Genomic DNA, 24989 nt, shown 5'->3' on the forward strand with positions numbered 1-24989 from the left:
GGCAATGTGATTTGGCTCGGAGAAGAGATTGTTTATCTGGTGCAGGTTATTGTAACATATGACTGATTTGGAAGTTTACCCTTAATGATAGCATTATTTAATGGCAAGAAAGCAACTCCTAATTCTATAAACCTAATGCAACTGATTAGCATCAAATTTTGATGCCAAAAGATTGATCTTGATCTATGTACTACTGAAATTTCCTGATCAAAGGGTGTGGATTTGCATATAATTGGTAGTGGAAATAACCTAAAACAGTTTATTATTTTTTTAAAAAGGAATATCTAGTAGAACTGTTAACCTAATCACAGATTAATTAAAAAAATGAATATTTAGTAGAACTGTTAACCTAATCACAGATTAATAATAAAAAAATGAATATTTAGTAGAACTGTTAACCTAATCACAGATTAATAATAAAAAAAAAATGACTATTGGTAGGTGCTTGTGATTATGATATGCAGTGACATGATGTCCACATCCATCCTGTTCTCAAACTGTTTTTCTCTTTCTATATATCTGCTGACTACATAACAAGTTCCTTTCTCATAAATGTTCTATTTGTGCACACACACACACACAGGATGGTCTTCCCACAATGCTATCAAACATGTAATTTGCTAACTCAATAAGCCAGTACTGATTCTTTAACCTAAAAGAACTTTTCTTCAAATACCCCAAGCATTTAGAAAAATAAAGAGTTTATCAATGCCATCTTACACATAATGACGTGCTAACAAGGAATAAATGGTAAATCACAATCTGCACTCTTTCAAAACAGCAACAAAATTCTCAAATGTTGCAACTATGATACATAAACAAGTGCATCAATATGGATTGGCAACATTGTTTAAAAAACATCCTCGTTAGTAACTTGCAGGACATGGAAAGTCATGGGTGGAGAACTCTTACAAATATAGATGGATATGAGGCCACAAAGTATCATTCTCATGTCTATATTTACACCCTTTATGACATCCAACATTAGCTAAATCATTGAAGAAAATTAAGCCCTGCATTCAATGGACAATCTTGAACAACATGCAGCTCCACAATAGCATTAAACAAGTACAGAACCTGATGGGGGCTTTCATCTGCACAGAACAGTCAATAAAACCTGATAAACAACCTGCAGCTTCCAAATATAACATCCACGAGGTAGCAATTGACAACAGCATAAGGCCACAGAATAATGATCTGTAAGTAAACAGCCAATTGTCATGGTCACAGAATCCAGATTCTCAAACTACTTGACAAAAGGTCTGCTAATTAATTACTTGAGAAGCAAATGATTTACTTAATCACGCTACAAATTATGTTGTATAACTAGAAGGATAATCTTCAGCTGCACTTGGCTAAACTAGTCGTGTTATGAAGAAAATCTCCCTTTTTCTATGACATTTTCACAGAGAGAAATGAATTGAAAAATCACTGGTTTTAATCACTGCAGATGCTTGCATGTTAAATCTAGGTTCATTGTGGTATAGGAGCACATGGTTCACTTAAAATTTAACCACAAGGAGTTATAATAGCTTTAAGAATGATGGAGCAGGATGCATGATATGTTTCTGCAATTTCATATAAATGTCAACATATTTCAAACATAATGCATAAATGTCATTTCAAACACAATGCACAAGTAGTGTCAATTAAAATAAAGTGGAACATGTATATTTGCAAGCACTGACATCTTCAACTGATGAGGTACAAGTACGTAACTTATCTTTGATCTAGATCACCAAAGAACTGCTCCAAACTTGTCGAAATGAACACATTAGAAGCAGTATTTTGTGGTCTGTCCGGTGTAACATGAAGTAGATACTTAATGAACCTCTGCACCCATAAAGACAAAACATGTCAATTGACCTTCAGAACTGCATTTTGAACAGACTAGACTCATTTTATATTGTTGTAAACAACGAGTCTTACAAAATGTAGTCCATCCATATCGGTAGACAGAAATTTAGAGAGCAGAACAGCAAAAGACTTGCACAGTGCAAGATGCAAATAGAGAGATCTCTTTTAAAAATTGGCATCACTAAAAAGATTGAGAATAATGATGGAGAAATAACTCTAAATTATAATAGAAATTGAATAGTTCCATAACTTGCAGACACTTATCTGGTGAAAATAATAACTGATTTGGCTCAACTAAGAGAGCGACCAAATATGATCTTTGATTCAAAATAAAATCAGACTTGTATATGGCTTCAGCTAACATTCAATTTAATACAATGTAATGCATACATTGTATAAGGCACATACATTATCCTAGAGGGATGTATAATATATTTTATGACTTGCATTATCTAAGAGGGTGTTAAATATATTTTATGAAACTACAAGCTAAAGATGCTCAAAGCAGATAGTCTACTCAAGATACTGTCAGACACAAGTCCATGAAGCTTGAAAGCTTGGATTAAGCACAAGCACATACAAGTCACATGAAAGTCTGCTGACTTGAGAGAATAGACACCTTTTGTGGGAATCAGGAATGGGAGGATCTAGGATTTGGATTGCCACCAGCTGGTCAATAAATTAAAAATATATATATCATCGCAACCCAAAAGCTTAAGTTTATAGGTGGTGATGGTTTAAAAATCTGTCATATACAGAGAATAAATGTGGACTTGAATACTTAGAGAACATCACTATTATATTTGAATTATCCAACGATAATGTGAATAGTTATAATTAAATCATGAGAATTACCATACTACTTTAACTTACAGTTAATTGGTGTATAATTTCAGCATTTGTATCAACATGCCAATCAGGTTCCAATTGCCGAACAAAAGATATGCGCCCATTCTCAGTGCCACAGAAAAGAACCTACAAATTGGACAAAAAATAAGGATCGGAGAAATGTACCATCAAAATACCAGAATATCATATGCAATTTGATCAATATTACCAATGGAGCAAAAAATTCTATTTGATTACAGTAGCTCCTCAACATTATGATAAAGTTGACTCAACAAATGAACCATTAGGTTTATCAACACATACTAAATGTCAATCTGAAAATAAGGTTTGATATCTCCATCAAAAATAAACTCTTTTCTATTTCAACTTCCTTGAGATAATCTACACAGTGAATGTCTTCCCTCTCATAGCATTTTTTAATGTCTAACCTTTTTTCCTTAATATCAATGTGTAAGTTAATAGAAAAAAATGATTTGAAACTCAAGTTATCTCTTGAACTTTAACAGAAATAACTTGCAGTGGCTTCCATCCCTATTCTCCTAGTTTACTTTAATTTCTTCTATAGATAATAAAGTAAATGCAGCAAAAAGCAGCAGCATCTGGACTGCTTAAAGAGCAGCAGTAGAAATATTACAGCAAGATCTCCGACTAGGACCTGTAATATAGCCTCTAACAAATGGCACATAGAATCAAGTCCCTACACTTCATAATCTGCTTACATAATTCTGGGCACACTAGTTTATGTGGTTAAAATGAACCATCAAAATTACAATAAACTTTGACTAGCCTGCTTTATTAGTTTTTATATTAGTTTAGAAGAAGCATGTGTAATAGAGCATCTACTTAATACATGGATCCAGGTCTGGAATTTTAAAATTTTTTTGCTTAAGTTAGTAATTTGTTACCCATGCCAACTAAAAAGATATATATATATATATATATATATATATATATATATATATATAAACTGCCAGGTTAGCAAACACATTAACAACAGAATATTTTAACTTCATGCATAATGTTACTGAAACAATTCTGTTATTGTCTATCATGTTAGGTATTTGAAGGAAACAACTGCACAATGTGTATATAATATTTGCTCGTTAACAGGCATAATAACTGTTAGTCACCAAATGAAATACATTGCAACCTACATATTTCTACCCACTAAAGATACCCAAATTGAACAAATTGAATCCTGGAGGATAATTTAATCAGCATATCTATCTCCCATAGTATGCAGCAAGGTACAATATCACAGCAAGCATCCTACCTTATCTCTTATCAAACCACCAGCTGTGAAGACCCCAGAATCATCTAGTGCTGAAAGAACCCTTTCCTGCATCACATACCATGTCACAAACTATACGATTTTACCATAACAACAGAGATCAAAGTTATTTCCAAGCCCTTAGATATGCCTACATGATTATGAGAGACCATTCTATTTGTCAAACAAAAATCAAGAGATGATGCAACATAATGCTGAAAGTATCCCAGAAGACTCAAATTTGCCAAATGATTACAATATAATTGAATGACATGAAAACTAATATTTTACATAGATAAAAGGGTAATAAAAATGCACATAGTTTAGGATATCTGTATGCCTGTGGCAATGGCAATCTGCTTTTTCCTTCTAAAGGTAAGCCTCGCATGTATGAGATGAGATACCAACATAGCAGATGTGTAACCAAAAAATGGGTTGCCTGATGCACAGGACAAAGGTAATTTTTTTATGAAGATGGAGGACATATAAAGAATTTTTCTTTGGGGTTGGAGGGGTGGGGTAGCTGGTGGGGTTGAGTTATGCATGCTAAAATTACCTAATTCAAGAATAAACTACAAAGAAAATGTGAATCATGCATTCAAATTATAGTAGAGGATATAATGTTAGTTCAAGACATAATTCACTGTTTAAGAAGTTGCAGCCTGCATCATAAATATGAGGCCCCCAACCAAATACACTGAAGATGATGAAGACATGACCAATCAAATAAAGACTAGTAACTTCAGATTCAGGCACACTAACCCCACTTTCATCATCAAGAACTCTTTCCATGAGATAAACATCACAAAATTTTGCGATCTGCAAAAGCACTTCCAGCACGGATGACCTTACTGTTGCTTGTTTCTGCCAGAAAACACTAGGGAATGTTGGTCCATTTAGTTGTTGGACATCTCAAAGACAAGATGAAGCAGCATGTTCGCTAACCTGGAGCTCCTCTGGAGTTGTTTCATCAAGAACTACACCGAGTAACCGGCATGTTACCTAGAACATGACAAGATTATAAGCATGATTTCCAAATTAACCAGACAAAAAAGTAACTGAATTAATCACTAAATTTGTACCATCCATATGGCATATTTTACAGCACAGCTAGCACGATACAGCAACTCAATTGATCATGGAAAGTTTTAATATTCATCATGCATAAAGAATCGCATATGCTACAACAGAAGATGTCAATCATCTAACACAGTTGATAACCTAAAAAGATCCAATGAGATTAATGTAATCATGCAGTTGAATTTCAGTCTGAAATAATTATCACCTAGTGAAACATATAATTAGTTGGATAAGTGTACTTCCTATGAGGAAAGAAAATGACAAATGAAAATTTCAAAGCCTGATTTTGCACTTGAGGCTACTTATAAGATATTTGACATCAGGTTCCTATTAAAATTCTTTAGTATTTTCGAGAACTAAGTACTCCAATATCTGTTACAGTCTTACAGGTGCCGGTTAGCAAACATCAATTGTCCATGGAGGTCCACACAAGCCTTCATCCATTCGATAATGCAACTTTAGTAGCTAAAGTGGCATTGATCAAGAAAGAAATTTCAGCTATCCAATACTTTTAAGTAGCTGAATGACAACATCTTTGTATGATACTCAGTTTTTAGGAGTAAAATTCACACGTATAATCTCTGTTCTACATGAATAAAAGCTTAAATTTTGATCCAGATCCTTTCACATTAGTTTAGATGAGGAAAGTTATATTTCTACAAATTTGTTAGTCAGGCTGCACTAGAACTGAAATGTCCATATTTGTTTAACATATTCTAATTCATTGATTGTTTGTGTAGTATTGGCTGCTGATGTAAAATATACAATGGTCTTGGGGTATACAATTTTCCACAAACTCTTATATTGTTGGCCTCAGCAGACCTTGGTCCTTAAATTTTGATAGCAAATGCCTCTGTTATAACACTTGACATATGACAATCTACCAAAGTGCCAAAAGAAAACCATATAGAATAGATTCAAAGCAAGAATTTGACGCTTGCTAATCACCTTTCGTCCCTCATTCAACTTACGCCTCACAAGCTGCTCCAGAGCTAGCTGCACCAGAGAAAAAATATCATGAAACCATCATTTTTAGACTCAGCCAAGAATTATGAAGCGTATTATGCACCAGAGAAAAAAAAACCAAAAATACCTCTAGTGGCTGGAAGAACTCATTCACTGCACATTGTGCTCTTGAATCTCCAGACGAAGAGCAAACTTCAGAGGATCGCAGGCTTGTATCAGAATGTAAGTTGTTAATAGAAAGATTAGGTGATGAGGAGGGTCGTCTGCGTTGCCTTCGTTGTTGCTCTGGGGGTGTTCTCAAAAGCTTCCATGCAAAAGCTAGTGTAATAGCAAGAGCAGCGAGTGTTGTGATAGAACAAAGTTTCTGAAGCCAATCAAAAGAATAAAGGTCGCATCACTATGAAAGAAAATCCTCCACTAGTACATTATATAAAAGGTTCAATGAAAGAAAAGTGTGAATGCATTCATCAAAAATAGACAAGATGGTGTTCTTAAGAATTTGAGAACAATAAATGCATGTTTTTATTAGCACAGGTATGCAGAAATGTAAAAATATGACATATGACCACGGTAAAGTTAGATGACAACTAACCCCCCATCCTCCAACCCCGACGCACACAATTACCTAACACCTTTTACATACAATCCCGATTTATGTAAAAATGATGATGTTGACATTATTTGGCATAAATCAGTCCCTCATAATGCATGTAATTTGACTTTCTTGGTGCTTTTCAATCATATCAAAAGAATAAGATAATTGTTGGAATTCAAGCTAACAAGGGCATGTACAAAGACCATTTGGTCATTTAATAAGGGCTGGCTCCAATGTTCATTATGACCCATAGCATATACTTAATCTGAACACATGCAATTGTGTACTCCTAGCAGTCATTAGTGACATTTTCAACGTCAGATATAGCTAGGTTGTTCAATAGATACTTTTACAGTGAGATAATGACCTTTGAGTGCCAACTGGGCAGGTACGTAGCTGCCTCTCTCACAAACTGACATGAGGGACTCACACATCAGGTGAAGCTGGGACATTACACATCATTCTATTCTAATATAGTATAAATGCCTATCACATGTACAGAACCTTGTATTAGTAGATGAACAAAACACAACAACTAGCACTCATGCCCAAGAATGACAACTATGTATAGTAGCCTTTGTCACCCTAAGGGATGATCCCACCATTGAGTCATGCAGCATATATCTCCTCAGAAAAATAAGACGTGCTTCTCTTTGAAAATTTGCCACTACATCATGCGTATGGCAGTTGCCACGGTCTAGTGTGTATATATAAGTACATGTGTATATAAATGTATATCTACATATACATATCTATTAGATAACATAATTGTAAATATTATCTACAAGTATGATTCAAGTGTCATAGTTCCAGTAGAAAGTTGCAGATATACAGTTCTTAGAATACACATGGATCTTTTTTTCTTATACTATAATAGCAATGACAAAACTATAAGTCACAACTATTTGAAGTCAGCTACATAGATTTTTTGCTATCATTGAGATCTATCAAAGGTCATATGTTTAGTTAAGTTTAGAATATTTAAATCTTCATTTATAGTTATCAGTTAAGTTTAGAGTATTTAAATTTTCTAACTACTGCATTCATAAGTCTCCTAAGCACATGTCCATATCATCTTAGACGATTCCCTCTTATTTTATCCTCTGTCAACACAATACCTAATTCTCCATAAATAAAAATATTTTTTTCCTATTTTTCCTAGTGACTCCACACATTCATCTCAAGTCTCAACATTCTCATCTTAGCAACACAAACTTTTTCTATATGTTGTTTCTTAACTGCACAACACATAGAACTATAAAACAATATTGGCTTTACAACTGTCTTATAAATTTTTTTTTGTAATCTCAAAGTTATCCGATGATCACACAAGGCTTCTCCTTATGTACATGTGAAATAAGCTCACTATTTTTCTTTTTGGTATTTCGCTTCAATAAGTACACTGAAATTAAAGTGCCGAAATCTCTAGACACGAGTGATATGAGAAATCTAAATTGCATGATTTGATGGTCAGAGCACCCAACAGCTTCTCATGTCTCACACCTAGGACCTTATTTGGTGCAAACCAAGGAGAATGAATACATAACCATTCACCCTTTAGCAACTCATTTGATTTTTCCTCTCATAACGATTACTCTTCCACAAAACCATTTCCTTGAATAGCTCGCACTCATGCTTAGCAACCCACGCAAATCTCATATTCAGGCAACGAATCTGTTAAACTATCTTTTCTTACAACTGGAAGCATAGTAGATTCGCTAGACGAAAACTCCACGTCAAAATCTTCCAAGAGAAGATGTCAGTTTCAAGTCAAATTCAGCAAGTAGAATTTCCAAAAATGGGAAAGCTGCGATTACCGAGACTTTCCATTGTATGTAACACCAACATCTAGTATTCTTCCCTCTTTTATTTTTCCCTTCTTAATTCCCGATTGAGATCCTTGACGAAGCTAGCTTCATCGTACCACCAAAAACAAACGTAAGATCCGACGAAAATACAAGCAAATGAACAGACGAGCCAAATCGAATCAGGCACAGCTCCTAATCATGCAGAACAAGGTGCAAATATGAAGTAAAAAAGGATAGTAAGAGGACGAAAATCCGGAACCTGGAGATCGACATCAAAGGGGAGGCGCCGGGAGAACTCCGCGAGCGACGCCATGAACCGCTGCACCAGATCCCGGAGCTCCTCCCCCTTCGCCGGGTCCGAGGACTGGGAGGTCGATTCCGCCATGGATTGAGGTCTCGCCTCCGACTCCTTGAACTCAGATGAACCCTAGAGTCCTCGAATCGGCCATTACCGGCCCCGATCTGCCTCAAGCAAGTCCTATAGATCGGAAGGTTCCTTGGACGGAGGGGTAGTCTAGTCTTTTTAAGTCAGGCGAGTAAACGGGTAGGGTTGGTCGAAGAAAATTAAGCGGTCGGGTTCGACTCTCGCGAGGATTTGGACCAAACTCTTCACATTTAGCAAGTGATGGCATATATTCCGGTCCAACGACGTGCGACGGAGGCTCCCGATCAACTCGAATTTGAACCCGTGTCTGACTCGAGTTCAGTTAAAATTAGAGATCACACATTAAAATCCATACGAGATTTGATCCGATTCGGTCGTATTCACCTCGATAGATAAGAGTCATCGTCTCCGAATTCATCAGTGCAGAATGAACTCGTAGCGACGAGGATAAGTTTAGATTACTTCCTACCCGTTCCCCGTTTACCCAACTGCCTACCCCTTTCGTAATTGGTGCCATCGCAATTGACATACGTGGACGAGTAGCTGAAAGGGTTGCAAAAAGCATGTCTCGAGGTGTGGGCCCTGGAGAGATCACTTGGCACGGGGTCCCCACGCCCACCCCCGGACGGGCCGTCGGCGGAGGAGGCGAGTCCATGCCGTGCGGGCGATCGAAGCTGCGAAAGGTGGCCACAAGCGCCGGATGTAATCCGGGCGGCGCGATCAGGCTGCTGCAGCTATGGATAATAGACGAACGTCACGGTGCATAACGTGCCACGTCACAATTGACGCGTAACTTATGCGGTCAACAATTCTGACTTTTTGGCACAATATGACAAAACGGCCTGTTCATTCTATTTTTATTACTAAAAATAAAAATACGACAAGTTTCTCAATAACGCGCTAAATGCGTGTTCTTGATGACCGTGGCAGCGGGCCTCAATGAGGTAACCGCAGTGGTTTGCGGTCGGTGTCGGAGGACTGGGACCCACAACTCGCCACCATTAGATGGGGACTTTATTGGACGTAAACACTGTAGCGGGAAATGCTTCTCCAACCGTTTTGCTTCACCGACGTGGGCCCCGCAAGAAGGCGAGGCCCGCGTAGACCGCCGGCCGACAGTGACGTTGTGGTCGCTTTAGACGGGAAACAAATGGGTACGTTATGGTGGGCCCAGAAAGCGGGACCCACGAGCATATCCTTACGGGCGACAGAGCCGGTAGCTGAGCGGGTGGACGGAAACCGGTCATTTTTCGTATCGTTGGAACATCCGGGCGACGCGACTTCACGCGTCGGGTTTGACCCGACGTGCTCCTCGGGGAAGGCCGACGGCCCGTGCGGCGGCCACGGCGACGGCGCGGACGCGGTCGAGGCGTTCGGGGGGGCCGTCGGCGACCCACACCCTCACGAACAACATGGCCACGCCGACGAGGAAGAGCACGAAGGTATCGAACTGGAGGCCCACGGACGGGAAGCCGTCGGCCTCTGCGCCCTCGCCCTCCGCGGGACCCGTCGGTTTGAGCGACAGGAAGACGGCGACGGCGCCGACGGAGACAAGGAAGAAAGCCAGCATGGGTCGGGGGCTCTTCGATCGCCGCCGCGCTCGGATCGGAAAGGGCGCTCTCGGAAAGATGTCGTCGTGTAATTATCAATAAATAATACAGAGGAATGGTGATCGTTTATACACATGACGACACGATATAATGAGCTCGAGGCAATGTTTAATTATCGTGTCCGACCGACCGGAAGGTTCCTGTATCCTTCATTGTGTCGACATGTCCAGGGACCCACCTTCGGATCTCCAGATGACAATGACCGCAAGTTTGATCATCAAGCGCCAATTAGGAAGTGCCACGTTTGTGCTGCGGTGATGCCAACCGTCGGCCACGTATTTGGGAGATAAGTGACGTCGGCTAGAATTATAACCCGCAATTCACCGATTAAGAGATATATATATATAGATATATGAAAGCTAAAGTACAGACATGGTAACCTAATCTAGCCAAGACAGTTGGCTGTTAAGGAATTAGTTAGGTTCCCTAAATACAATTATTTGATATGTTAAGATATTTAGGATGTTCTTGTTTTTCTATAACTATCAAAAAAATATGTAATTTAATTTTAATAGAGACATGACATATAGGTTCTCGTCAACGTGTCACATCTACTCGTTGACACATCAAATGAAATCTCAACCTCAAAAGATCGATAACGTGGTGTCAATAAGAATGTCGACTTGACCCCACTAGATTATTTACATGACTTATAATTTTAATATTATGTAATCATAATTTTAACGATTCGTTCTTGACGTTTATTGAACTCAACGATCACCCATGGTGCTTCGAAAAGGACCAACTATATGTGATTGAGTAAATTCATTAAATTTAATATTCGATCAAATCATCCAAGTTCAATGATCACGGCACATAATTTTTGACTTTCTAACACCTTAATTTAAAACGGACTCAAAAGTGGATCACCATCAGCTGTGGACCCCCGACCCACGTGTTAGATAATCATAGTATATTAGAACATATTTGATTAAAAACTATATTTTTGTCAATCACGTATTTATTTTCAGTTTAAAAAGGAAAGTAAGTTATGCATATGATGTCATGCTTTTGAATAATTTGAATATCATGTTTGAATTTATGTCAACGGTATGCTATTAATTTATGATTTATAAATTGATCAGCATGACAATTTCTTCATTAGCTAAAATATATTTTTTTTTTTCAATCTAACTAAACCATGCGTATGATGTAGCATCATGTTGAATATTTTTATTGATGTTTGATAAGAAAAATAATAGCATCACCAACTCGCTCGGGCCGAGAAAGACATCTAAACAAATATATGATTAAGATCGGGATGTTCCCGTTGTTGACCATTTATGTAGGGCCCAAGTATATCTAAGGTGTCTTATGACAATGCTAAGTGCTTCCAGAAGACTAAGGCACACCTCATCACGATTCCGACTTTCCTCCAACAGATAAGCTACTCCCCGAGATTATCATGGATCAGTTGTCGAGAGCTTGTAACACATCGTGTGTCCACCTACCACGTCTCTCTCGACACGAGCCCTTAGGAATGGTTCTATGTCTTTCGAAATCGAATCGGATCATGTTGACTTTTCGATCAACTACCCGGAAGGCAATATGATGATAGTTTATTCATTTATATAGTAGATTATTTTGAATAAGTGATTCATCATGAATTTTATTAACTAGAGATTCGCGGCTGGATTAGCTGGTCTAGCCTAGTTGACAATTTCCCAAGTGTTTATTGTACTCCAGTCTAACTCAACCCACAGTACTATATTTATTAGTCTTGTTTTGAGTCATGTTTGATATAAATTCTGGGTTGACTCATATTTGACTTCGATTTTTAAAGGTTATTAGTAAATATCACATAGTCACATCGGCCATGATGCATCATTTAATTTGGAACTATCTTTTGAGGATATTTATCATAATACTTGATATTTATGATTTATTTTATGGTAAGTGAATGAAAAATAAATCAATGTAATTAATATATGATCGATAATATTCCAACATGGTTGGATAGACCCGAGCTCGCTAAGATTCGGGCTCGGATAGGCGATGTGCATCCCGAATCCCCCACCTGACCAGCATGCAATATGTCGTTTTGATATGCTTATTAACGGTCCACCAAATCCACATTAGATACGATAGAAATTTGAAGTATTACATCGTTAGATGTTACGGATGCAATAAGAAAGAAGCCACCATTTTTTGTGTGGGAGAAGGAAACGGTGGCGAGAAATAAGTGGGCTGCGAATCGCGATTCGTTAGGATCAAACTTTGGGCGCCTATAAAGACCAAGCGACCGCCTCCTGTCGTGCAGCAGCTCATCCATGGATGTCTTCTTCGAGACCTCCAATGGGAAGCACTTCTCCATCGAGATCGGCTTCTTCGATACCGTCCTCGAGATCAAGGAGAAGATCCACAAGTACGAGGGCTTTCCCGTCTCCACCCAGAAGCTCGTGTTCAACGGGCAAGAGCTGGAGGATGACCGCAACACCGAGCACTACGATATCCTTCAGAACTCCCGCATCCATCTCGCCCTCTCAGACCAGGACTCCGCCCCGCCGCCCGCGAAGCTCGACGCCCACCCCCGCGTCAACGTCGTCGTGAACGTGACCGTGTCCAAGCGACAGTTGACGCTGGACGCCGACGCTACCGACACCGTGGGGCAGCTCAAGGCGAGGATTCACGACCTCGAAGGCATTCCCACCAGCAGGTTCATGCTTTTCCACGGCGGTGCCGAGCTGCAGGACCACCAGACGCTGGCCGACTGCGGGGTCGCCGACGACCCCGAGGTGAGCCTCGTGGTGAGGCCCTTCCCGCCGTCGCCGCCCTCGTCGTCGGCGCCGCTCCAGGGCTCCAAGAAGCTGCGGCTGATGGTGCTGCCCAAGTGCGGCACCAAGAAGGTTCCGGTGGACGTGAACGCGTCGGACAACGTGAGCGAGCTGAGGAAGGAGCTGCAGAGGTTGTACGGCGTCTTCAACTTCCATCTGCCCACCGACGGCTACTTCTTCATCTACAAGCAGAACGTGATGGACGAGGACAAGTCCTTCAGGTGGCACGACGTGAAGCAGGGCGACACCATCGAAATCTTCAACGGAAGCGTCACGGGCGGATCGTAATCCATGCGATTCCATCTCAAAGAAGGTATCGTTTGCCTCTTCCTGTGGCTTTCGGAATTTGTTGCAAGAGCATTTGACCCCCTGAGCGAGTAAGAATCCAAGCCTCTAGCATCACACCATCAATGGTTTTTCCTTGATGAAATGGACGGTAGGTAATGAATGTGCATATAGAGTTGCATGCGGAAATATGTCCGAGTTCGATTAGAAGTCACTTCCTCTGTATTGTAGCAATAGTACCTCGATTTCTTCTTCCAGTTTTGCCGATCAAAAGATCGAAAGTATCGATTTTTCTCACGAGTTCGGAAGCCTAATCTCTAGGTTAGTAGTTACGAGCGGCCTCTTCTTCGAACGAGCTTTTGCTCGTTCCATGGTTTCATGTTTGTTTCTGTTGAGCTTTTCTTGTATTAAATGTTGCTTCTAGAAAGGCGCATGGAGTTTGCCATAAGCGAAAAAGGAGAGTTTTTTTTTTTTTTTTTTTGTGTATGGTTGATATGTTCAATCGTTCATGGATTTTGATTTTGAGACTTGTGATCGATTTGTTTTAGTTGTGTTATGGTCCGTTTTATGCCTTCAAGAAACATAGCGGGAAAATAAAAATAGAAAACTAGGGTTTTATGCTGGTTTTTGTTGAGGCTTTTATTGAATCTGGGGGCTTGGATTAGTTTACGATTTTTTCTTGAAATATGCGAGTGTTTCGTTGGTGGTTCATGCTGTGGGATCATCTGTAGATTAGGTATATTGTGATTATATATTCTGCTTATCTGTGCTTCTTGAAAGACATATAGAGTTTGCCTTGAGCGAAAAAGGAGAGTTCTTTGTTGTTGGTTGATTTTGTCAACCTACTATTGCTGATGTTGCACTTTGTCGTGCCTGAGTCGTCCATGGATTTTGGTTTTGGGAGTTGGGATCGGCTCTTTTTAGTTCCTGTGTTGTTTGGCATAGTTATCCCTTCAAGAAATATAGCGGGGAATTGTACTTATGCCTGTATATCCCTGTATCGTAATACTGATAGCGGAAACCACACATTTATGTGTAAATAGAGAGTAAAATGAAAGAAGAAATTGTTCCTTCATTAAAAATTAGAGAGACAAGGCTTGAGGTAATGAGATGGCCCAGTTTTAATTACTTTTTTTTTTTTTTTTTTTCCAGAAAGCAGATTATATTAATTAAACTTGTAGGTCAGAGCACAAAAGGCATGCCAACTGAGAGGGCCACTCCCCTCTCCAAAAAGATGAAGCCTTAGTTAGCCTAGCCTTAATTACTTCAAATTGTAGTACGAGCTTATTTTTGTACTTCAATGAGGATTCTGAATTGTATTCATAATCAACCAAAATCAGTGTGTGGCCTCTGGATTGGTACATCAAGAAATGGTCTGGATATTTTTTCTTGACTAGGGATAAAATAGGTTTAGCTTTGTAATTTGGCCTTTGTTAATTGTTCTGCATAAGTTTGTGTTTCCTTCTCTTTGTTCCTTTTTTAAGTTAGTTAGTTATCTAATTTTGATTTTTTTTAGAATTAATTGAATTATGTTTAGGATTAGGTCAACAGTCGACCTCGTTATACATGCAAAAAAATAAGGTGTGAGGTTGGAAGAAAGAGGGCGGTAGGAGGCCATACAACAGGCTCAACATACCATGTTATGTATGTCCAATTTAGAAGAAAAGCCTCGAGTAATGATTGAGCTTCAGGCTTGGAATAAGCTGTCAGTTGTGAAATGTTATTTTATGACATGGCCACCAATTCAAGTTTCTTCCAGTGCCTTAATCCTGGATCCTTCTAGCCTCACTGGAGTGATTCTTAACTATAGATTCTTGCTGACCTAGTTCCCATAAATTTGTTTGTGTTAATTCCTTTGAAATCCTTACTGTTCTACGCACATTCATATAACCTTTTAGGTGTGATGTATGAGGCATGCAAACATTTATCAGGAGTGCTAGAAGTGCAAAAGTTCTTATATAATGAATTCTTTGGTGTGCACAATACAATTTATGAATTTCCTTGTTTTCTCTTTTATGTTAGCTCAATTGTTGCAGTCTTTTTTCCCAGTTTGTTATCCACGGACATCCCATACCCCATTTCGTTACAGGGTGTGCATAGAAAACATACAATACACCAAACCAACCTGGATGATAACTGATAGGCAACTCTAAAATCATCAATGTGCTGGGAAGCTCAGAGCACAGATTAATGTGACTATGGATGAGAAAATTCAAAATCATTTGCTGATAAGGAAAAGTCAATATGACCACTATAACCATAAATATGGTTTTATATCTAGACAACTAAAAGGTAATGTTGTAATGACAATAGGCTTGCTCCACCATGTTATATTCGAGTATGTGGTTTCATATAAACCTTGATTTTAGTTCCTTCACAGTTGGGACGTGGTTTGAGTGACAGTTTGTGCTGGTATCCGAGTCTGTCTTACCTCACACTTAGAATAAAGATTAAATTGCAAGAGTTGCAGATTGCAATGGGTGTGTGGTTGGCAAATGTACAGTTAGCATCAGAGATTGAAGAGAAGCGAGTTATGAATTACACTTTTAAATGCCAAACTGGTGAAGCCATTGAATTAGAAGATATAGATCGACAAGTAAGCTTCACATAACCATTTGCAAATGCCAAAAAGCTTGTGGATCATGGTGCCCTATGCTTTTTGGGTGGCACTGTATTGGGGTTTGTTTTACTGAATTTTGTTGCATGAAAGATCTCTGCCATGAAGCCAACTTTTCTTGGGTGGGTCAGGCTTTTCGTCACTGATGCTCAAGAGTTTTTTTTGTTTTAGGTGTGAATGCTGCTAAGATGTTCATTTGAAGCACTTGCTTTCTTTGGGATGGACTAGGCTACATAATGTGATGTTTATTGTGCCCTTTGCTTCAGAGTTAGCTGAAGCTATCCTATTTAAGTCATAAAGTTCATTCTACGAAGCAATCATGAGAACTGAATTTGTTTCTTTTTTTGAGAATATTTAGCTCAATAAAAATGAAGGTTATTAGATACATTCCATCTAGCTATTATGTGGCACTTGATCTTTTGGCACCTCATCAACTAATGACTTGTTACTTGAAAAGGAGGAAAATGAACATCAATTTTGTTGCTTTTCATTTGATTTGCACATTCAATTTCTTGCAAATTGTGATTAACAATGTTTTGGCTTTAACCTTCTTCAGCTTTGAACTGATAAGAAAAGCACATCTCACTTGATGTCTTCAGTTCTCAAGAGTTCATGTCGGATCTAAACATTCAGCTCCCTAGTGCTTTTGGTAAGTTGACTATACGATTTTTTCTGATTGAGAAATGGCTTGCCAATAAGATGTAAGCCTGAGCTCTTAATGTATTGCTTGCAGATCCTTTGCTGAAGCAATTGTTGACGACTCAGGTGTTGGTTCAAAGGAGTATGTGCGTGTTTGAGTGTAGCGAATGGAAATGTCTAACTACTTTGCAGGGTTTATAGAAAGAGTTCAGCTACAACAAGATCTTGAAGGACCTAAAGAAAGAGCTCTATCGTAATGGTTATGTTGTCCAGGATCCAGAGTTAGGCCAGGTACTTGTGTTCTTCTCTATAGTTTCTGCTTTTGATTCAGTTTTTTAATGAACATTTGATTAATTGCAGATTTGACATTTTTGTCAATTTTTTGTTGTGTATCTTATGCATTTGTATCGCATATTGTTTTGTAGGTTATTCAGCTCCAAGCTGATCAGCAGAAGAGTGTTTCTTCTTTCCTAGTATAGTATATTGCATCTTCATTTCCGGACAATGATCATGTTTTTTTCTCAGTTTGGTGATATTTTTTCTCTTTCTGTTTCTCTTGTTTAATCCTTTTCTTCTCTCTTTTCTCTTTTTCTCATGTTAAGCCCAAAGACTGTATGCCATTGGGCAAATTCCTTGTTGCTCGATGGACATTAGTTGCAAACGACAATCATGCCCACGACCACCATGGTTTTCTTAACTGGCTGGTTCGGTATGATTTGATTGGTATTTGCTCGTCCAATTGTCAACCGGTACATGGACCATCCCAAATCAAGCAGTCCAATCTGGTTGAAATATAAATAATATATTTTTTGGATGTTTTATTCTGAAAACATCCAAAATTGAGCAGCCTCCTCCTTCCTCCACTGACCCTGATCTCCTTCTCTACCTTCGCCACACATGTCTCTTCCTCTCCTCCAATGTCTTCTCTACCTTGGTGAAGCAGATGGATGATGAAGAATGGAGGAGGCCATAGGTGGGTCCCGATGGTGATGGTGGTAAAGAAGAGGGAGAAGTGAGTGCAGGATGAATTGGTTCGGTTCATTTATATTGGTAGTTTAGTCAATTGATTTGGGGTTTTTTGGGTATTTGAGCAGATTTGTTTGCCCTTAAGTAAATTATGAAAAGCGGGGTGTTTCTAGGTAAGAACCTATAAAGTGAGGCTTTTCCGGAGAAATCACCATTTGTTTTCTTTTACCCAGGGTTCGACTGAACTGTTGTGAGGAGTCGGGAAGCTGAGGAGTCACAAGGAGGAGGACCAGCTCAAAAACTGAGGAGCTGTTTGCATGATCGTGGCCTGCCAGTGCCCATGTGTCTTTCACCTGCTCCAGTATGCCTTTGCCTCCTCCACTGCCTTCTTTTCCTCCTGTTTTTCCTTCTTTCTTCTTCCCCTTCTTCCTCCTCTTCTTCCTCTTCCTTTTTATTCCTCATTCCTGTTCCTTCTTCCTCTTCCTCCTGCCTGTTGCTCATTTTCTTGACCTTCACTCTATTAATCATACAGAGAAATTCAACTTGAAGCAAGGACTGCTAAAATTTTGAGGTACATATAATTTATGTAACTTTTATGTCACCTAAGTTGCTTGCTTGTTGCTTGGTCATGCAGATTTACCTGGACTATTAATATGGTAGTACAAGCATGGGTTCTGAGTGCCACCACTGGAAAACTGCTGCTTTATGGTTTTCTGATGACTACTATATGTCAGTGTGAAGTCATATGTTGTGAAGTTCGAGTCCATTGAGACATTGTCAAGATACCTATATACCAATAAGAAGTCCACTTCCTATTGATACTGATGTTATTAGTGTCAAATGTAAGGAATGGGTGCTCATGCTTAGCTACAGTTGCTGGCCATGCACTTCACATGGCTGAGAAGTTTAGGAACTCTCTCAGTTTAACTGTCAAGCATATACTATGTGACACTCTTTCAGTCCTAGAGTTAGTGGGAAGATAATTATGTGTATGGCAATTTCAATGAATGGTTTATCAAATTTTTACTCATTAGAATTGCTCATTTTGTCGGAGTTAACTTACAAAATGATAAGACAAAAATCTACCGAGTATTCTGCTCTTGCAATTCTACAGGAACGATGATCAATTTTAGCATGAAATGTTATAAGATAATTCATACTTTCTCTCATCAATCTTAGAATTACTTGTTTGATTTTTGATACCAGTTTTAAACATTATATTAGTTGACTAAGAAAGATTTAAATTCAAACTGTATTATGTTTTAGATTTCAATATTAGCAAATCAATCAACTAAGATTTGGATAGATGTCTTATATACTTTGCTTTTGTTGAGATTTAAATGCACATAGTTGTCTAAAATTCCACATTTTCTAAGAAGTTTTTTTTTCATATTTTGAATATTTTAGAGGGTTTCCTTGAATTTATAGGCTGTGCAATCCATTTAGTAATTAGTATAGTGTGTGTATATATACTGAAAATAATAAGTTTAATAAAAATATTATTACTAGATCATACCGTATATTTATTCATAAATATAGAACAGTAGCATTCCTTCTTTTAGGTTAGGGTCAACTGTTATGCCTCTAAAAATGGAGTGTCAAAGATTGAACTTGTCACTGGCCAAGCAGCAACCTCCAAGACATGGCTCCAACCATCAGACAACTCCCTAGACAAAACAATGCATTGCCTCAAGCTGTGACAACAACAAAGACATTTGTGGAATATAAAAATAAAACAATACAGATGTCTCTTAGTTGTTGCACCAAAACAATATTGTAATTTCTGCAACATGTTGATCTCTTGTTGGAACAACATGGGTGCAGATGATTTGCCAGTATGATATCAGAAGCATGGGGAGCTTCCATTGGCACATGACCCAGTGAATCAGAAAGGCATGTCAAGCACATGTGAGATGAAGCCAAATCAAATCAGAAGAATTGTTTATGTTCCTCTGTTGTTCTGATGCTGATAGGCTTCCTACAAGATCTACAGATCCATATGTCAGTGAATAACAGATGAATTGGCATCCATTTAGTATGGGGGATGTGCAGCCATGCCTGTCCAAAAAATTGCATTAAACTTACCTGCACAATTTTATGTATGTTACTATTGGCAACCTAGATAATTATCTCCCATGACTTGTGGGTGCTCGAGACTTCACCTACTGAAAGTGCTCAATAGAGTGTTTCACCTGTCAAACAATCTTCAAAGTTCATTGAAACATACTTTGGGGTAGGACAGAGGACAGTACTCTTTAATGGGGAAAAGAAAAATATCCAGAAAGTGGTTTGGAACTTTGGTTTTTATTGATTTTTTGCTACCTAGTGATGCAAGTTGATATTGATTAACCTGAAATCACTTCAATAGTCTATATTAAATGTCTCTATGCAGAGCTTTTGTCAGCTGTAAATTTGAAGTCATACTTTATTTCAATACCATGACTATAAAAGCAAACTCAAGTCTGAGTCAGAATTGTACAATAACTCTCCTGTTGTCGTCCTCTGTCAGACCAGCCTCAGCACATTATCCATGAGGCTTGAATTTTCTTTGTGATAAACTTTTGAACTAGTCTAGTGTAATTAAGAAAACATTTCTCCTCTCTCTCTTTTTTAAGTGGTTGAATGCCACTTATATTGATATGAGGGCCAACAGACTGATCCATCAATTTGCCATATATTGATGATGTCCACTAACTGCACTACCGATACTTTCAAATTCCAGAACTATTAGCTGGTTTTTGTGCAGATATGCAATATGTGATTATAAAACCAGAGAAAGAATTAGATAATGTGAGTTAATAATATCTTCTATTCAAAATTATTTTCTTTCTAATGATGACTTGGTTATTGAAAGCTTTCCTTATGAGTATACTAGTCTCTAACCAGTGATATGCATTCTGCTAAAGCATGTTGGAATAAGTAAACTGTTTATTTTTTTTCTCTTCTACTAGTTTGTCTCTGAGAGTTATTAATAATCTTCTGATCCTTGAAATAAAGTATACATTTTATTTACCTACTTCTATTCTTTACTTCAATGCAGTTGTGTGTTAGATGTAAGATCTTTCTTGCCAAGCTTTTTCAGAAGGAAGCCCAAAGATTATGTATCTGATAATATGCTTCTGTAGGTATTTTTTAATCATGGTGGATGTTGCTCACATGAGAATGATGTGGACTTCAAGGAGAGGTTTGAATCCCCAGAAATGGTGGAGGCAGAAATATATCAGACAAATTTAATAGACAAGAGATATCCTCCACAGATATGGTTCAGATGCAACTGGATATTAAACAGAGCACCTTTCTTGCACATAAACATTCCTACACCAGCTATAGATAGATACAAAGCTACAGCTATTTGTACAATTTAAATGAGGAAAATTATAATGATCTTCAACAGATACCATAAGAAAAATCTCCTTAATCTAAGATTAGTCCTATGCATGGACAAGAATATATAAAAATTCTCCATCTAATATGATAAAAGGTCTGTAGCATTTCGTGTTCTTGAAATAATGTCATCAATCTCCAATGCATTTCTCATTTTTTGTATATAGCCATTTAGATATTTAAAATTTGCTGCACCAGTATAACCCATTTACAGGGACAAATTGAAGCAAATCAAGGTAACCTGCTTTGCATCTTGTATTACTCAACCTGAAATAGTTAGAAATATCATTTTTGCTAATAAGACAATTCTTCCTTGGGTGAGATCCTTTTCTTGAATATTAGATCAGAAAAATCTTGATGAAGGAAAATATCATTTTAATCAGCTCAAAAGAAAATCATTTTTTGTTTGTTTGTATGCTTTTGGTGTGGGGCAGTATAGGAGCAGACCGCCTTATTTTTCAGTGGGATTTTTTGTTGCAGGTTACCCGAAGCAGGATGACATCTCCACCATTTAGATATTCCAACAAAGATTAATTCAATGGCAAGTTAAAGGCTTCCTCCTTTTGGAAGGACCACCAACCTGCCATAACTATATAGGCATTGGGACATCAAGAGCTCTCCTTTTGATCCCCTACTCCAACTGTAAATTATCATCATTGTTGCTGTCCTCCCCCCCTTCCTCTCTCTCTCTCTCTCTCTCTCTCTCTCTCTCTAAAAGCCAAAACCAATTCTTTTTTGTTCCTTCGTTTTTCTTGGGTACTTTGAAGTTTGAAACCCCATCATCTTTGGAAACTTTAGCGAGAAAGATGGATGGGAATATAGCTTTTGGCTTTGTAGCCATAAATTAAAGGTATGCTTCCTTGGCTTTCCCTGCCAGTCTACATTGGCAATGAACTGCATGATTAATCTTGTTTGCTTTCAGATTCTTATTGTCAAGTGCATGTTCTGTAAAGCCTCAGTGCAATGGCAATCAAGATGAAGGGGCTTCTCAAGGGAATCAAATACATCTCTCATATATTTGGTACTGCTTTTATTGACTCCTTTAATTTTCTTTGTTCTATTTCTATCTCCATAACAGATGATCACAGTTAAGACCAGGTGTTTTCTTATTGGAGTACTTTCTGTGATGATTCTCTTGCAGTGCACAAGGAGCAGGATATGGAAATAGGGTATCCAACAGATGTAAAGCATGTTGCACATGTTGGCTTCGACAACCTGTATGGGAGTTCTCCCTCTTGGGTAATGGTCTAATGCTAAAAAGCTTATGCTTATGTCTCTGTGTGATCTCTTTAAAACCTTTGAGGAGATCTTGTAAACCAAAACAAGGAGGTTGATTTGTGCTGATAGTTCTGCATGACTTTGTGGTGCAGATGAATGATTACAAGACATCACCTGATTTCTCATCAGGTTCCCTTAGCAACTTCGGATCGAGAGAACCCTCGTGGGCTTCACAAGGTTTGTTCTTTGCATCTCTTACCATTTGTGATCACTTCTTTGAAACATTTGTCTCATTTGGTGATCTACGTAGTATTAGATCACTATTTTGATATTTTTTGTTATTAGAAGATGGATAATGTAATTTGGTACTTTATAATTACTAAGGATGCAAATATTGACTAGGATTTAAACGGAATGCAAAGATGATATTTCCAGAAAGCAGTAGTAAGATTTAGGAACCCAACAATGATGTCACTCAAGGTATGCAACACCGTACCGTATCGATGTTTCGAGGTTGGTTCGGTATGGTACGGTACCGGTGTACCGAGCGATACACCTTGGTATACCGAACAATTTTATATATTTTCTTCATTATTGTAGCACTGTAGAACTGTTATAGTATAGTACTGTAACATTGCTACAATGTAATACTGTAGCACTGTAGCGGTACCGGACGGTTCGTGTACCGGTATGTCGTCGGACCGGTACGTACTGCCCGTACCAGGTGGTACCATTCGGTACTGCATACCATGATGCCACTAAAGGAGTTAGGTTTCTTGTTGAGATTTCTGCAACTCTACTTTGCAGTATACTAAGATATTTGAAGTAATGTACTTCTGTAGTTCTTTTTCTTTTTATTGAAATATAGCCCTACATAGTTCTCAAGTTCACAAGATGATCTTTTTTGAAAGCTCAATAACTTGAAGTTTTAAGGTTAACTAACTAAATCATAATTGTTTGTTAACATGTTGGCTTTTCACAAAATCATAACGTTACACATATGATGACCTACAGTACAAGATAATAAACCAACACTAACCTAAATGAGGACCATAAAAGAAAACACAACTCATGACTGTGGTAGACGACATCATCAGCGACTTAATTTTATTGGCATCTGCTGATGACTACAGATTAGTCTTGTGCAATAAAACAAGTATCCATCTCTCTACCAACATTAAGCTATCATTATGTTAAACAATACAATTTCAGAGGAAGTTCTCTTCTATGTATCAAATTCTGCTACAGTCATGACTCATTTAATAAATATATTTTGCAACAAGTTGAAAGAATTTACTTTAGCCAAATGGCAAGCTAGCATAACCTATGTTCAAAACAGCAGTAAGCTGTTACTGATATGAAGATCCGAAAAGGAGAGATATTTGAGCTTAGTCATTATCATTTGATTGTGATCACTTTGTATTCTTCATTGAGTACATTCCACTAAGGCTTCTATACTCCAACTTATTGTGATAAAAATTACCTTTTTTCCTTTATCCCCACCTTCCACAAGATTATTCAGGTATGCCATTAAATGTTTCTTCAAAACTTTCTGTGTTTTTAAGATTGAGAATATAACTTTTGTTGCAGTTAACTACTGTCAATTACCAGAACATTATGTTGAATCGATGGTCACATTGTCCTGGAAATATTGTATTCCAACCTAAGATAGAAATGTCAACTCTCATTCTTTTGGCATGGAACTGCATATTTAGGTTGGTAGGCACACCATGATAATTTATTGTGGTGAAGGATTCCTAGGAACATTATTATTCATGAAACTAAGAATTCTATACTGTTCATTAGCCAGAAACAACTCTTTTTTAATTACAACTTGGATTGCACTTGACATGTCTCAACAAGTTAGCTTTCATGGTCTGCACATATAATATGTTCTACCAGTATGGATGAGTTGGAGCTTACATTATTTAGCCCGACATGAACCACGATTACATGCATGTGAGGAGCATAGTAATGTGGAACAAGCTTTTAACGTACCTTCCTAGCACTAGCAAAAATAAACTGAGTAGCATGTTTTGCAAGCATGAAAGAAGAATTCCAAGGAATGCATTGTTACTGCATAGCACTAAGTATGGATGAGTCATTGCATGCTACATGTGATTGCTATTCACATGTGCAATCTCATTATTAGCTTGATTTGTTTCCTGTAAAAGCAATTAACTGCAAAGCAGTCATTTGATTTGTCATTGTTCTTGTTCTCTGAATTATTCTACTTTTATCTTACTAACTATTGCCGCAACAGATTTTGATCAGCAAAGAGAGCTACAACCACCACCTGAGATTTTCACAGACCATCCTTGCCCAGACTTACCAAAAGCCCCTAAGAAGAGAAAACCAAAGAAGGCTAAGGCCAAATCCCCATCACCAGCGAGATCGTCGAGATCATCAGCATCGAGAGATTCATACTCCACTGCATTTGAAGATTTCGGTGAGACGCGAAGGGAATTCCGATTGGTCTAGGGTTATCTTTTACATGTAAAGGATTGGATATTCTCATCTGCCTTTCTTTCAAAAAAATATTTGTTCAATCTTTTCCAGTTTTAAAGTTGTTCAGTAGACCAGAATGTCACACTTTCTTTCCCACTGAACACCTAGAATCCATGTCTGCAATTTGAATGATACCCTATCCAAATTTGATGATATGGAGGCTGGGTGTGCTCTTTCA

The 24989-nt window shown here is 38.1% G+C and overlaps 3 protein-coding genes across 7 annotated transcripts; 2 read left to right on the forward strand and 1 right to left on the reverse strand.

The window, feature by feature from the left end:
* Positions 1–789: 789 nt before the first annotated feature.
* LOC103990749 (peroxisome biogenesis protein 22) lies at positions 790–8968 on the reverse strand. 2 transcript variants are annotated; one of them, XM_009409998.3, is made up of 9 exons: positions 8685–8968; positions 6150–6386; positions 6005–6052; positions 4922–4978; positions 4739–4840; positions 3980–4045; positions 2731–2832; positions 1719–1833; positions 790–1094 (listed from the first exon to the last, which is right to left on the reverse strand). In XM_009409998.3, the coding sequence occupies exons 1-8, from the start codon at positions 8808–8810 to the stop codon at positions 1720–1722; spliced, it is 852 nt and encodes a 283-aa protein (XP_009408273.2). In that variant the 5' UTR covers positions 8811–8968; the 3' UTR covers positions 790–1094; position 1719. The 2 variants fall into 2 exon arrangements, with proteins under 2 accessions (XP_009408273.2, XP_064972066.1); XM_065115994.1 differs by having other exon boundaries at positions 790–1197.
* A 3722-nt stretch (positions 8969–12690) lies between these two features.
* Positions 12691–13482, forward strand: LOC135616624 (ubiquitin-NEDD8-like protein RUB2). The gene has a single exon (XM_065115995.1). The coding sequence runs from the start codon at positions 12691–12693 to the stop codon at positions 13480–13482; it is 792 nt and encodes a 263-aa protein (XP_064972067.1).
* A 207-nt stretch (positions 13483–13689) lies between these two features.
* Positions 13690–24912, forward strand: LOC135616625 (CRIB domain-containing protein RIC10-like). Of its 4 annotated transcripts, XM_065115998.1 has the most exons (11): positions 13690–13800; positions 16653–16745; positions 16830–17026; positions 17161–18062; positions 18234–18272; positions 20827–20885; positions 21566–21935; positions 22008–22106; positions 22227–22324; positions 22456–22540; positions 24567–24912. In XM_065115998.1, the coding sequence occupies exons 8-11, from the start codon at positions 22049–22051 to the stop codon at positions 24782–24784; spliced, it is 459 nt and encodes a 152-aa protein (XP_064972070.1). In that variant the 5' UTR covers positions 13690–13800; positions 16653–16745; positions 16830–17026; positions 17161–18062; positions 18234–18272; positions 20827–20885; positions 21566–21935; positions 22008–22048; the 3' UTR covers positions 24785–24912. The 4 variants fall into 4 exon arrangements, with proteins under 4 accessions (XP_064972070.1, XP_064972068.1, XP_064972071.1 ...); XM_065115996.1 differs by having other exon boundaries at positions 20827–21935; XM_065115999.1 differs by lacking the exon at positions 20827–20885.
* The last annotated feature ends 77 nt before the right edge of the window (positions 24913–24989 follow it).

This window comes from Musa acuminata, chromosome BXJ2-7 (assembly GCF_036884655.1).
Source record: "Musa acuminata AAA Group cultivar baxijiao chromosome BXJ2-7, Cavendish_Baxijiao_AAA, whole genome shotgun sequence".
NCBI lineage: Eukaryota > Viridiplantae > Streptophyta > Magnoliopsida > Zingiberales > Musaceae > Musa > Musa acuminata.

Coding starts and splice junctions, on each gene's coding strand:
- LOC103990749 (XM_009409998.3), bottom strand. CDS start 8,810: ATGGCGGAATCGACCTCCCAGTCCTCGGACCCGGCGAAGGGGGAGGAG. Junction 4,979..6,004: donor AGTTGAATGAGGGACGAAAG/GTGATTAGCAAG, acceptor GTCATGTTCTAG/GTAACATGCCGGTTACTCGG. Junction 1,834..2,730: donor AAATTATACACCAATTAACT/GTAAGTTAAAGT, acceptor TTATGGGTGCAG/AGGTTCATTAAGTATCTACT.
- LOC135616624 (XM_065115995.1), top strand. CDS start 12,691: ATGGATGTCTTCTTCGAGACCTCCAATGGGAAGCACTTCTCCATCGAG.
- LOC135616625 (XM_065115997.1), top strand. CDS start 22,049: ATGGCAATCAAGATGAAGGGGCTTCTCAAGGGAATCAAATACATCTCT. Junction 22,107..22,226: donor ATACATCTCTCATATATTTG/GTACTGCTTTTA, acceptor ATTCTCTTGCAG/TGCACAAGGAGCAGGATATG. Junction 22,325..22,455: donor ATGGGAGTTCTCCCTCTTGG/GTAATGGTCTAA, acceptor TTTGTGGTGCAG/ATGAATGATTACAAGACATC.